General features: G+C 47.8%; 1 protein-coding gene across 1 annotated transcript in view; it reads left to right on the top strand.

Annotated features, from left to right (window-relative positions):
• The first annotated feature begins 497 nt into the window (after positions 1-497).
• MCM3AP (minichromosome maintenance complex component 3 associated protein) overlaps positions 498-14,668 on the top strand; it is a 47,348-nt gene continuing 33,177 nt past the window's right edge. The window contains exons 1-10 of the mRNA XM_032865182.1: positions 498-592; positions 1,156-2,471; positions 3,044-3,267; positions 5,795-5,873; positions 6,104-6,248; positions 7,566-7,756; positions 10,086-10,225; positions 12,009-12,206; positions 12,530-12,798; positions 14,001-14,163. Coding sequence (XP_032721073.1) covers positions 1,253-2,471; positions 3,044-3,267; positions 5,795-5,873; positions 6,104-6,248; positions 7,566-7,756; positions 10,086-10,225; positions 12,009-12,206; positions 12,530-12,798; positions 14,001-14,163 — 2,628 coding nt within the window. The 5' untranslated portion in view covers positions 498-592; positions 1,156-1,252. The remainder of the gene's footprint in view (positions 593-1,155; positions 2,472-3,043; positions 3,268-5,794; positions 5,874-6,103; positions 6,249-7,565; positions 7,757-10,085; positions 10,226-12,008; positions 12,207-12,529; positions 12,799-14,000; positions 14,164-14,668) is intronic.

The following is a 14,668-nucleotide window of genomic DNA, read 5'->3' on the forward strand; positions in this document are numbered from 1 at the left end:
GCTCACGCCAGCCAGTCCCGGCCGGGAAATTCGCAGGGAATCGGTGTTTCCCCCCGAGACGACGCGGTGGCGCGGGGACGGGGACGGGCGGCCGCGGGCTCGCGTACCGGGGCCGAAGCCAGCGGCGCACGCCGGGACCGCGCGCGCCGGAAGCCCTACGGCGCCAGAACGGAACCCGAGCGCAGCGGGGCCGGGGGAGGGGGGCCGAGCCGCGCGGACGGACCGGAAGTCGGTCCGCGGCGTTTTCTGTCCCCGGCGCGCCGCGAAGGGTAGGCTCCGGCGGCCGCGATCCGGGCCTGCGCCTCCAGCCGGGCGCCGAGGGGGCCCCGGGGCGGCGGCGGGCGGCGGGCCTGCGAGTCGCTGAGCCGGACGGTGAGCGCGGCGCAGGGTCCGGCCTGGGCGGAGGCCGCCTCCTCGTCCTGCGGCCTCCCCGGCCCCGCCGCCCGGTGTCGTCCGCAGAGCTGGCCTGGGGCGCGGGGCCGCGGGCGATTGTCGGGGAGCGCGGCCTCCGCTGCCCCGCCCTGCCCCGGTCCGGGGGCGGCCGCTCTGCAGGGGCGCTCGGTCCTCTGAGCCGGGTCGGGGGTCTCCGCAGGTACAGCCGCGCCGTTGATGTATCCGGTTTCTGGTTTTGGGGAGAAAATCGGGAGGAGACGCTGCGGGGCGCCTGGCGGGCTCCGCCGGCGGAGCCGGGACTCGCGATCTCGGGCCGAATTCGAGTCCCCGGCGGGTGTAGCCATTACTGGACGCGGCGAACTTTGCGAGCAGGAAACGGGGGAAACTGCAACACTGACGCGCCCCACGGCGCAACATTGTAGCTCTCGGGCCGCGGGGGCGGGAGGACCCGCTCGGACTGCGCGGCCGCGCTCGCTTTCTCGTCGCGGTTTGGGGTTCTCGCGCCACTCGCCCACTCAGTAAAATAATTTCAACTTTTTTCTCAGTCTAAAGGAGGACGCGCTAAGCCTCCGGTAACAAAGTAATCAGCTCTTCACCCGCTGCTCCAGGCGCGCCCCGCCCCCCAGGCCCCCCGCTGGCTCTCAGGAAGGAATTCTTAGCCCTTTGATTTGCCTGATTTTGAATTATCCTTACAGTGTGATTACAAATTCTGCTCAGTGTTCCAGCGGGACCTGACTGATGATGTGGATTTTTGTCTTGCAGCGCACTGTGAGGATGAGGGAGGGCTCCGTCCCCGAGCGGGCTGTTTAAGAAGAGAACTGTTCGTGCGCACACGGTGTTCACTACCTTGCCTGGGAAGATGAACCCAACTAATCCTTTCAGCGGGCAGCAGCCTGGGGTTTTCCCAGCATCTACCAGTAGTTCCATAGGCACGTTTCAGGCTAAGCCACCCTTCCGATTCGGTCAGCCTTCTCCTTTTGGACAGAATAATACGCTATCTGGGAAAACCTCAGGATTTTCACAGGTATCCAGCTTTCCGACGTCTTCTGGAGTAAGTCATTCTTCTTCAACACAAACATTAGGGTTCTCCCAAACCTCAAACGTTGGACTCTTTTCTGGACTTGAACAAACTCCAGCTTTTGTAGCTGCCTCTGGGTCTTCAAGTTCATGTGTGTCTGCAAACCCAGGATTTAGTTTTAAGTCATCCAATTTTGGGGCTTTCCCGGGTACGTCTACATTTGGACCGGAAAGTGGGGAAATAGCAAGCTCTGGTTTTGGGAAAACAGAGTTTAGCTTTAAGCCTCTGGAAAATTCCGTGTTTAGACCAATATTTGGGGCTGAATCTGAGCCAGAGAAAACTCAGAACTCAATTACTTCTGGATTTTTTACATTTTCTCACCCAATTAGTAGCGGTCCTGGGGGGCTGGCTCCATTTTCTTTTCCTCAGGTGACAAGCAGCTCAGCTGCCACTTCAAACTTTACCTTTTCAAAACCAGTCAATAGTAATAATTCATCATCTGCCTTTACCTCTGCTTTGTCAAACCAAAATGTAGAGGAAGAGAAGAGGGCCTCTAAGTCACTATTTGGAAGTTCTAATAGTAGCTTCACTAACTTCCCCGTATCATCAGGACCTCTGGGTGAACCATTCCCAGTTAGCAAAACAGGTGTAAGACAAGGATGTGAAGAACGTGTTTCCCAGATGGAGCCACTTCCCAGCCTCATGAAAGGACTGAAAAGGAAGGAGGACCAGGATCGGTCCCCAAGGAGACATGGGCATGATGCAGCAGAAGACTTGGATGCTCTGTCGAGGGGAGATCACCCTCCAGATAAGCGACCTGTCCGCCTGAATCGACCCCGGGGAGGCACCTTGTTTGGTCGAACGATACAAGATGTCTTCAAAAGCAATAAAGAAGTAAGTCGTCTGGGCAATAAGGAATCTAAAAAGGATATTGGCTGTGCTGAATCTGGGGAGAACGACCACGCGGCCATCCCAGGAGGAAGTCAGTCTGTCTTGGCACCTTCCCGGCTCCCAGGTGTGAATAAAGAGGAAGAAACTGAAAGTAGAGATAAAAAAGAAGGTGAGATCTAAATACATGTGCTGTCCAGTAAATGTTGCTGGCAGGTTTTTGGTATATTTCCCTGGGTCTTAGTTTGATGGGTCTGGTGAATTTTCTGTAAACCCTAGGAATTCTAACATACCAAGAGCATGTCTTACGTGAACATTTCCTTTGCTCTTACATAGGTGCTGCCTCTTGTGTGAAGTGTTACATCTCAGGGGCACCTGGCTGGCTCAGTCGGAAGAGCATGTGGCTCTTGGTCTCGGGGTCATGAGTGGGAGCCCCACACTGGATGTGGAGATTACTTAGCAATACAGAAATCAATAGATAGACTTTGAAATGTTATGTCTGATACATTTTTTTAAAAGATTGATTTATTTTCCGGAGCACACAAGTAGACGGAGGGGCGGAAGGAGAGGGAGAGAATCTCAAGCAGGCTGTGACTCCCCGCTGAGCTCCATGCCTGATACGGGGCTCCATCTCGCCACCCTGAGATCATGACCGGACCTGAAATCGAGAGTCAGCTGCTTAACTGACTGAGCCACCTAGGCGCCCCGTCTGATCCGTCTTGGTGCCTGTTCTCTGATCCCTAGATTCTCTAAGAGGAACGCCCGGACGTCAAAGTAAAAGAAGCGAGAGCACAGACAGTCTTGGGGGCTTGTCTCCCACTGAAATCACAGCAATCCAGTGTAAGAACATCCCCGACTCTCTCAATGACAGGACCATTCTGGAGAAGCACTTTGGTAAAATTGCTAAAGTGCAGCGTATCTATATCAGGCGCAGCAAAAAGCTTGCAGTGGTGCATTTTTTTGATCATGTGAGTATTTCCAAGAAATTTAATGTGGAAAAAATTTTGAACTTTTTCACTTTAAAACCTATTTTTTAATCTACCAGTTGTTTGCTAGAATTTGGGCAAGTACTCGAATATCTTATTTTTAACCTGGAGAGGCCGGTGTAGCACTGTTTATTTCATAACTTGGAGTTACTCATGGAAAGCTTGCAGTCCCTACTGAATGAGTGTTCTAGAAATACTGGGAGAGTGATTCCATGAATCCAGTTCCTCTGAAATGAATGGGAGTATCTCTGTAATCACACAGCACTTTTTTTGAAATTGAGTTTTTTTGTTTATTTGGTCACAGTACATGATCACTAAACATTCCAACAGTCCAGAAACAGTGGACTCCCCTTGTCGTCCCATTCTCCAGAGATAACTGCTGTTGCTTGTTTGGGTTATACCTTGACTATAAATCTGTGTATAAGCACACGTGCGTAATGTGTTGGTGTGGGTGTGTACATACAGTACTGTTCACATTATGTGGCTTTATATCTTTATTGTTTTTTCTGAATTTTCTTGGGAGAGATAAATTTTTATAGAATTTATAAAGTAGAAAGCATGTCTTTATACTTTTTAAAAATGATAATATAGGAGGAAAAAAACCGAATCTATGGGAGGGGGCACAAAACTCTATTTTCTAAGATAACTCTATTTTCTAAGATACCAATTAAGAATATTTTGGTTAATATCTTGGCAAGTCTGTAGTCATGTTGGTTTTGCACGAATGGGATCACACTGCATATGCTGTCTGGTAACCTTTCCAGGCCTGAAATCAGTAAATAGCTTGCATTAGAATAGGATTGTTATGTGCTACGTGGCCTTCTCTCGTGGTTACCTACTTGGCCAGTTTTCTATTTGTGGACATTTTATGTATGTGTTTCTGATTGGCTTATATCCTTTGTTTAAATTCCTGAGAGCAGAAGTTCTGTGCCAAAATACATGCACAGCTTTGGGGCTTTTGATGTTTATTCTATTCTGTTGATTTTTTTTTCAATGGTGGCATTAATTATCTTCACAATGTTGTACAGCCATCACCACTGTCCCTTTCCAGAACTTTTTCATCATCCCAAACAGAAACTGTAACCACTAAGCAATAACTCCCCATTTTCTCCTTCCCTCAGCCTTTGGTGACCTCTAATCTGTTTTGTGTCTCTATCAGTTTGCCTGTTTTAGAAATTACTTTTAAGTGGGATTGTATAATATTTGTCCTGCTTGTTTTGGTTAGTGTCATGTTTTCAAAGTTTGTCCATGAGGTTGTATTTCATTCCTTTTATGGTTGAATAATAGTACATTGTATAGAATAATATTCCAATATATTACATTTTGTTTATTAATCTGTCGATGGACAGAGGTTGTTTCTACTTTTTGGCTATTTTGAATAATGCTGCCATGAAGACAGTGTGCAAATATCTCAAGACCCTTCTTTTAATTCTACTGGGTATGTGCTTAGGAGTGGAATTGCTGGGTCATATGTGTTGTTTTCTTAAGTTTTTTGACTATTGAATTGTTCTTGCGCTTCTAGCTGAACCCTAAAAAATATTAATGTAATGAATATGTAAATTGTCATTGTAAGCAGTTCACTGATACATATAATGCCGAGGTCCCCTGATTACCCTCATCTCTCCTGTTACCCAGGAGCAAACACCATTACCTAGTATGATGTATTTTTCTAGATGTTTTTGTTGGTATGTCTATAGGTACACTAACAAGTAGTTGCCTTTGTGATAAATTGTATCCCATGTGTATCTTTCTCTTCCTTTTTTTTTTTTTTTAATATTTATTTATTTGACAGAGAGAGAGAGCACAGGTAGGCAGAGAGGCGGGCAGAGAGAGAGGGGGAAGCAGGCTCCCTGCTGAGCAGAGAGTCCGATGTGGGGCTCAATCCAGGACCCTGAGACCATGACCTGAGCCGAAGGCAGAGGCTTAACCCACTGAGCCACCCAGGCGCCTTCTCTTCCTTTTGTCTTCAGGTGTGACTTGACGATCTTTCCATTACTGTATGCGTAATCAGGTGCCGAGAGTCATCTCACCAAATGCAAAAAAGGGCAAGCTGTGGGTTCTATTCCAGTAAAGTCATTATTTTCAAAAAGGAGAAGAGCAAATCCACGCTTGTGAGATGAGGAAGGGAGGCGAGGACTGTGGCTGCTGTGTCTGGAAGTAAGACTGCGTGGTCAGAACACGTAGGGTCAGAGGCTTCGTTCTATGGTGCAGAATTCTGCTACTGCCTTTGTGGTTTTTTTGTTTTTTTTTTTTAAGATTTTTATTTATTTATTTGACTGAGATCACAAGTAGGCAGAGAGGCAGGCAGAGAGAGAGGAGGAAGCAGGCTCCCCGCTGAGCAGAGAGCCCGATGGGGGACTCGATCCCAGGACTCTGAGATCATGACCTGAGCTGAAGGCAGAGGCTTTAACCCACTGAGCCACCCAGGCGCCCCTGCCTTTGTGGTTTTAATCTCATTTCCTTTGGTGGCCTGATGTCCTCATACATTGTGTTGTGGACTGTTTTCTAGGTGTCTGCAGCCCTGGCTAGGAAGAAGGGGAAAGGCTTGTATAAAGACATGTCTATCTTCTGGCACAAGAAGAAAATAAGTGAGTTTGCAGTTCTTCTTGGTATAGTCTCCGGTTCTCTGTCCCACACCCTCTGAGCTTCTGCTGGTGCCAGGGTGGGCTGGCAGGCGGTATATCCTGGGTCTCTGAGTGTTTCTGTGGGCTCCCCTGGAACCCCTTGTGATAATTAAGAGAGTATTTTTCAAACTGAGTAAAAAAGTCCAGTGTCAAGTGATTTGTGGTTCATGAACTCTGTGCTTTTGTGTCCTCAGGTCCCAACAAGAAGCCCTTTTCCATAAAGGAGAAGAAGCCAGGCGACGGCGAAGCTGGCCAGGGTCCCGAGGACACAGCCTTTCAGCACTCTTCTCTTGGCAAGCCTGGGGCAAGGGCCGCAGCTGGCACCCTCCTGAACAAGAGGTGCGTCTGGTCCTTCCTGTGGGTTCTTCAGCTTCTGTGTGCTTGGCAGTGGTCATGCCGGAGCATGGCAGGGAAGCGGGTGCCACGCTGACACCTGAGTGGGGGAATGGGGCACCGGGACAGGGAGAGGAGGGCATGGTGGGAGGGCAAGGGGAGACGGCTGGGCAGAGCCCCTGGGCTCCTCACTTGTCTTGCGCAGTCCCGTGCCCCATGCACTTCTACCAGCACCTGATGTGTGTTGTGTAGAAGGAGCAGCTTTCCCCTAAGGAGGCTGTAATCAAGTGTTCCCAGTAGCTCCTTGTAGCAGTTTCCAGTATGACTTTCTGTAGATTCTGCTTAGTACGGTGAGGCGGTCTCCCTCGGCCGCGTGATGGCTGGGGAGCCAGGGCTCTGGCTCTCAGGTGGGATTGGGCACGTGCTGTGTGCTTCACGTGGCCTCCCTGTCGGAGTGGAACTCTGTTCCCAAAGGCCCCCCCTTCCCACGTGACCCCACCTCCTCTCAGCTCGTGCTTCTGTTTGACCCTTCATGCACTTTGGTCAGAATACTGTTTCCTCACTGTTCGTTTCCCAGCCAGCAGTGTAGCTGCTGATTTGTTTGTGCTTTTTCCTTTCCCACCAGTCAGTCCTGTCTTCTTCAACATCAGAGTTCCCCGAATATTGAAAGCCAACCAGAAAGTGGGGAAGCTCAGAGACATTGCCCATTTCTGTTTAGTGTATTCCTCTACCGGAGTGAAGTGATGTGTGAAAACATGTAGGCATGTGACTTCCTCCTGGCGTTAAAGTATTTCTTTTTTTTTTTATCCCAAGCAGAATTTCATTTTTTGGAGAGAGAAATCTACAGATACTCATTTTAGCTGTTTAAGTGCTCGCATCTCATTTTTAAAAAGTATGAAGTATTTTTTCTTTAAGATTTTATTTATTTTTGCGCGCGCATGAGGGAGAGAGAGAGAGAGTGTGGGCGAGTGTGCGTGAGCAGGGGAAAGGGGCAGAAGGAGAAGCAGACTCTCCGCTGAGCAGGGAGCCTGATGCAGGGCTTGATCCCAGGACCCTGGGATTGTGACCTGAGCCGAAGGCAGATGCCTAACCAACTGAGCCACCCAGGTACCCAAAGAGTATGGAATATTTTAAAATCCATACATGACAAGAGTAACACCTGTGTGCTCATCACTGGCACGGTCAAGGCATGTCTCATGTCCATGCGTGCAGTTTGTCAGTTTTGGAGGAGCAGAAAGTCTTGAATGATGGAAGTATTCCGAAGGAGAAGTGGTAGAAACACCTGATGGTTACAAGGCCCTTGATATGTTACTTTCTTTGTAGCTCTCCAGTGAAGAAGCCAAGTCTTCTGAAGACCCATCAGTTTGAGGGGGACTCTTTTGACTCGGGCTCCGAGGGCTCTGAGGGTCTCGGGCCATGTGTGTCATCGCTTAGCACCCTGATAGGCACCATGGCTGAGACTTCTGAGGAGAAGTACCGCCTGCTTGACCAGAGGGACAGAATCATGCGGCAAGGTATGGTCTGCACATTTCAGCAGTGGTCCAGAGACCTGGCTAATGATGATAACGTCATTGTAGGACGTGGGAGGAGGGAGCACCCCTTGCCCATGGGGCCCCGCTGTCATTGAGTCCCTAGGTCCTCCAGCGCAACGCATAGAGTCCTTGCTGTGTACTGCTTTCCCAAGGGGGTGGTCAGAAAGCACATATTAAAAAAAAATCCAAATGTTTGGTTTGACAGAAATCCGCACAAATGAAACTTAAGAAATGTCAACCAAGGGGAAAAATCTGTAACTCATATCACAAAGGCCTGATTTCCCTGATAGAGAAAGGACTGTGGAAGTCATTGTGAAAAAGACCAGCCCAATAGAGAAACGAGTAGGGGGTCGGAAGAGTTACAGAAAAGGACGTGCACCTGACCTTGACCAACACAAGGCTTGGGGCGTCAGCGCCCTTGCAGTCGAAAAGCCACATAGTAACTGTTGACTCTCCAAAAACTTAAGTGCTGACGGCCTCCTGGTGACTTACTCGTAACAGTCAGTCCGCACATATTTTGTGTGTTGATGTCTCATATCCTACAGTAAATTAAGCTAGAGAAAAGAAAATGTTATTAAAATGATAAGGAAGAGAAAATATACTTCCGGTACCATGAAAAATCCGTGTGTGAGTGGGCCTGTGTAGTTCTAACCTGTGCTGTTCCAGGGTCAACTGTGTCATGAATTGGTTTTTAAACATACAGAAAGGTGCTCACCCCACCACACAGAGTAATGCCAGTTACACCCACAGAGGGGGCCTCTCCCCTGTCGCACCATGCTGATGCGTCCTTGAGCTGGCGGCGGATGGCTGCACCCCACGAAGAGGGCAGGTCGGCAGTACCTTTCAGCCTTAGGAGAGCCTGTGCCTTTGACTCAGCGTCTCATGTGCAGAAGCTGTCCCGCAGGCAGTCCCACACGTGTGTGGGGGGGAGGGGGTGGGCACACATGTTTCACACACAAGGTTGTTTGGGATGACAAAGATTGGGAATTGACTATCCACATAGCGAGATTCTAAACAGCCTGAAAGAAGACTGGGGTTTCTTTATGGAAAAAAATGTAGATATATTATGAAGTAGAAAATCATAGTGTGGACGTATCCAGTATGCTACATTTGTGTATACATGGGGGGGGCGTGTTCATGTCCATGCGCATGTGAGTGTCCCTGCCTGTGGGTACACGAAATAGTCTTGGAGGATGAAAGGGTCTGTTCTCCTTGATCAGAGAGGGAACAAGGTGCACGGTGGGGGGGTTCTATTTTAACATTTTTATACCTTTGGAACATACCTCATGTGCATATATTACCTATTCAAAAAAGAAGTATTTGGTTAATTTTTAAAAAATAGGTGCAATGACCACACATGAAAGGAGAAAGTATTTGTGCATTTCTTTGCAAAGTTTTTTACTTTTTTACATTTTTTAAAAAAGATTTTATTTAATTGAGAGAGAGCGAGCAAGCGAGAGAGAGAAATGGAGAAGGGGGAGCAGCTGAGGGAGAGGGAGAAGCGGACTCCCCACTGAGCAGGGACCTGGACATGGGGCTTGATCCTGGGATCATGACCTGACCTGAAGGCAGACGTTTAACTGACTAAGGCATCCAGGAACCCCTGCAAAGTTTTTCTTAAATTAAATTTTAGCTGTAGGATTTTACTCTTTCTGGAAGCTGTGAGTAAGTGGACTCATCACAGTGCTTCCTTAACATGGTAGTGAAAGCTGTTCATCGTGTCACTGACCTGGTGATTTTTATATTCCAGATAAAATTAGTGCGTATTGAAATTTTTCAAGATAAAAATGTGTGTATTTTAAGCTTGCTGTTGTTGTAGTTCATCTCACTTAAAAGATACTTTTGGAACTGTTTAACCCTGTAGGCAGTAAGACTAGTTTACTCAGGACCCAGGCTCTTGTAGGTGTTCTCGTAGGTGACTCCCTCCACAGCACCAGCAGGCTGGAGTGGAAGCGACGAGGTACTGAGTGAGAGAGCCAGTGTGTTTGGGATGTTTACAGTCGGCAAACTGATCTTTTTAACAAACAAACCGCAGCATGACTGTTGATTGTTCAGGCCGCTACGGAGCCCTGGACAGTGATGTCTGCTGCACCCCGGCCCCGCCCATGTCATGTAGTGCAGGCCTATGGCTGTGGCGAGGCGACGAGGCCTCCGGGTGCCCTGGTGCCTGACGTGATAGGCCATGCTTCCCTCTCTCTAGGCCTAGTGCTTTTCTTTGTCATTTGCGTATGGCGTTTGCCTTTCATTCTGTTTTTCCTTTTATCATCATAGTAACTGTGTGGTTCGTTCTTCCTCTTTACTTGTCCTTTAGCGCGGGTGAAAAGAACCGACCTGGATAAAGCGAGGACTTTTGTTGGCACGTGCCCAGACATGTGTCCTGAAAAGGAGCGGTACATGCGGGAGACCCGGAGCCAGCTGAGCGTGTTTGAAGTGGTCCCAGGGACTGACCAGGTGGAGCCCTGTGTCCCCCTGGGGTTCCTCTCTAGGCCCCTGTCCGTATTTAATCTTCAGGGTGGAGGTGGGATATATAGGAGGGGGGACTTATTCTTTTATAATTCCGGTACACATTGGTACTTGATTTGGGCATTTACCTTTTTAGAGGGTGGCTGCTACGGACTTTCACATTAAAGGGCTGGTACTGTGAGGCGTGTGCGGAGCACTTGCAGAGGCTGACTGGACCCCAGGGTACTCAAGGCTTAGCTGTACATACAGCTTTGTGTCACAGATTAAAAGTTTCTTCCCATTTCTTTTTCCTTTTCACGGTTTTCTTCCTGTTTGTGTTTTGCATAGTTGAGATTATGGTCTAGATGCAATTCTGTATGAATCCTTTTCACATAAGTTTTATTACCTTTTCTTTTCTGAAAAACTCTATCAGCACCTTTAAAATGACAGCATATTATTGATTATGTAGCTCTGTCAAAACTTCCCATTTTGCAATCACTAGATATTTAAATTTTATTAATAATTCTGTTGGGCATATTGTATGTAATGAGTCTAAGGTGTGTAGATTATTTTCTTCTGATAGGTCCTAAGAATTAAGTTACTACATTAGAGGGTGTGACCTTTCTTCAGTTTCCTGAACACGTATGTGCCAATGCATGTTCCCAAATTGTTCCCCAGGAAATCTGCATCATTTTATTTTATTTTATTTTTTTTATTTGACAGACAGATCACAAGTAGGCAGAGAGCCAGGCAGAGAGAGGAGGAGGAGGCAGGCTCCCTGCTGAGCAGAGAGTCCGATGCAGGGCTCGATCCCAGGACCCTGAGATCATGACCTGAGCCGAAGGCAGAGGATTTAACCACTGAGCCACCCAGGCGCCCCTCTGCATCATTTTAGATCCTTCTTTCTCTTTGTTAATTTTGCTTGCGGCCTTCTCTCTTGGTTGGTGGGTTTTTTTTTTTTTAAAGATCTTATTTTTAACTAATGTCTACGTGTACCCAGCATGTGGCTTGAGCTTACAACCCTGACATTGAGCGTCACATGCTCCGTGGACTGAGCCAGCTGGGCGCCCCATGGCTGGTGGTTTTAAGCTGCCCAATGTGGGGACCCCAGCTGGGCAGGATATCCCAGCAGAGGCTCCTGCCCTAGGAGACGGTGATGCTGGCTTGCAGTGGATGCCCAGGGCTCAGTCTTGTAGATGTCTGGGCTTCTGTCCTTGGCCACATGTCTTCAGTCTCCTTTTCAGGTGGGACAGCTCTAGGCCTGTGCTCACAGCTCTCCTGACCCTGTGAGGCCCCTGCTGCTGCTTCCATTTCCTTTCTAGTATGTGTAGAGTTAACTTTGTTGTCTGAGTGTGGCTGGAGTCCGTTACAGTGCTTCAGGGTTCTTTACCCGTCACACCTCTGCCCTTGGAGCCATGCAGGTGTATCTGTACTTACATTCCTTCTTTCTTTTTAAAATGTTTAAGTCATCTCTGCATCCAGTGTGGGGCTTGAACTCACAGTCCCGAGATCAAGAGTTTCACACTCCACTGACTGAGCCTGCCAGGCACCCCCACTGACATGACTCTTTCTTCTGCGCTCCATGTTGTATTCGCCAGAAACAATTCTCTCGTTTGTTTTTGAATTTTGATCATTAGTTTCAAACAGAAATTCTACATTTTAAAATTGTATTCTGTGTTATTGATGTTGTATGAGTATGTGGGGGATTTTCCTCCTCATTTTAAGGCACAGCTGTTGGGAGGCCGGCCCAGCACCTGACACCCTGCTGTTTGCCCCAACTGTGTGTCCCTAGGTGGACCACGCGGCAGCTGTGAAGGAGTACAGCCGCTCCTCCGCTGATCAGGAAGAACCACTTCCGCATGAGCTGCGGCCCTCAGCAGTGCTTAGCAGGACCATGGACTACTTGGTGACTCAGATCATGGACCAGAAGGAGGGCAGCCTGCGGGACTGGTATGACTTCGTGTGGAACCGCACCCGGGGCATACGGAAGGTATCAGCCACTTCTGATCAGAAAATTAGAAAATGCATGTGAATTCCAAAGTTGAAGCAAGATTTCTTTCCACTTTACTCATTTACTCAGTTATATTTCATTTTTGTAAAAAAAAATGCTGTTATTTAAAATCCTTACAAAGTCCTGTTAAAATGTGCCTCATGGGCTTCATTTGAAATTGACATGTGAGAAATTCAGGTAATCGTGATTCTTCTAATAGTTTGTTCCCAGTGCATGGAAATAACATGCGTGAAATCCATGTATACAAGACGCACGTATGTAAGGTGTGTGTGTGTGTGATACTCCCTTTTGCTTGTGGCCAGGACATCACACAGCAGCACTTGTGTGACCCTGTGACGGTGTCTCTGATTGAGAAGTGCACCCGGTTCCATATCCACTGTGCTCACTTCATGTGTGAGGAGCCCATGTCCTCCTTTGATGCCAAGATCAACAATGAGAACATGACCAAGTGCCTTCAGAGTCTGAAGGAGATGTACCAGGACCTGAGAAACAAGGGCGTGTTCTGTGCCAGTGAAGCTGAGTTCCAGGGGTACAATGTTCTGCTCAATCTCAACAAGGGGGACATCCTAAGGTAAATTTTCAAATTTAGAAGCTCGTCTAAGCTGTGCGAAAAGGCAGGGTTTTTTTTTTTTTTTAAGACTTTATTTATTTATTTAAGATTTAATTCATTTATATGAGAGAGAGTGTGTACATGAGCAGGGGGCAGGGCAGGGGAGAGTGAGAAGCAGACTCCCTGCTGAGCGGGGGGCCAGATGCGGGGCTCTCTCCCAGGACCCTGAGATCACGACCTGAGCCAAAGGCAATTGCTTAACCTACTGAGCCACTCAGGTGCCCTCCATTTTTTAAAAAGATTTTTTCTTTAGAGAAAGCACGCAAGCAGGGGGAGGGGCAGAGGGGAGGAAGACTCTCCAGCAGACTCCCCACCGAGTGGGGAGCCCACGCGTGGTTCAGTCTCATGGCCCTGCGATCATGACCAGAGCTGAAACCAAGTCAGGTGCTGAGTCGACGGAGCCGCCCAGGCGCCCCAGCAGGCGTCTCTCTTGGTTCAGTCAGCCCTGCTCATTTACAAAGCAAAACAAAGTTAAATTCTGTTTTTTAGATGTCATCCCCATCAGAAACAGCTGGCAGTCATTTGGCATTAGAGTAATTCTTTGATAATCAGTTCTTAAATTGATTATTGCTTGCATTTGTTTAGTTACCATCTTTTTAGAGAGCCCTGCTGTTCCCAGTCCAGCTCAAGTGTGGCAGCCTCGAAGTCAGCGAGCTGAGTCAAATGGCATACGTCATCCTGAGTCCCTCTTTCTCAGTGTGGTTAAACTTTAGGTTTTTTTTAAAATCACATCTATTTTCATGGACATTTTGTCTAATTAAAAATAAAATTGAGGGTGCCTGGCTGGCTCAGTCAGTTAAGCATCCAACTCTTGATTTCAGCTTAGGTCTGATCTCAGGGTCATGAGTTCAAGGCCCCTGTTGAGCTCCATGCTGGGCCTGGAGCCTACTTAAAAAAGATGGAAAAGGGGGCGCCTGGGTGGCTCAGTGGGTTAAGCTGCTGCCTTCGGCTCAGGTCATGATCTCAGGGTCCTGGGATCAAGTCCTGCATCGGGCTCTCTGCTCAGCAGGGAGCCTGCTTCCCTCTCTCTCTCTCTCTGCCTGCCTCTCTGTCTACTTGTGATCTCTCCCTGTCAAGTAAATAAATAAAATCTTAAAAAAAAAAAAAAGATGGAAAAGGAAAAAAAATAAAATTCTAATCCCCTTGTCTCCTTTAATTAACAGAGAAGTACAACAGTTCCATCCTGCTGTTAGAAATTCCTCCGAAGTGAAATTTGCTGTTCAGGCCTTTGCTGCATTGAACAGTAATAATTTTGTGAGATTTTTCAAACTGGTCCGGTCGGCTTCTTATCTGAATGCTTGTCTTTTACACTGTTACTTTAATCAGGTGAGTAATGTAGCTATACTTGAAGAATTGGAAGAAATCAGATTGTTACTTTTGGTATTTGCTATTTTCGCAGTCCCAAGTTCGCTCTTGTGTAAGCACTGCAGCAGCTCCCCGAGGGGGCTGCCCGCATTACCTTGTGTCATGGGCTGGCACCATGGACCACTGATGGAAGAGGCTGTGTGATGGAAAATACTGTTCCTAGGTTCAGATCGGAGAAATATCTTTAGAATGATAGGACTTGAGTTTCAACACTATCATTTTCTTGGAAACAAACCAAAAATAAAATTTTGCACATATAAGGTCCCTGATTTAAAAATTCTTCAGTGTTATTAATCTAAATTTTGGGAGTGAACCTGATGGTGCTGAATCCATTTCAATAAATACCTGAAGGGCCTGCTCCTTGTTGAGTGCTGCGCTGTGCCCTGGGTTGCAAACCTCAGTACCATGCAAACCAGGTCGAACCTGGTGCTTTGCATAGAATCTGAATGCCTGGTCTCAGAATTCC

This window comes from Lontra canadensis, unplaced genomic scaffold (assembly GCF_010015895.1).
Source record: "Lontra canadensis isolate GAN:19392208 unplaced genomic scaffold, GSC_riverotter_1.0 scaffold29, whole genome shotgun sequence".
In the NCBI taxonomy this organism is placed as follows: domain Eukaryota; kingdom Metazoa; phylum Chordata; class Mammalia; order Carnivora; family Mustelidae; genus Lontra; species Lontra canadensis.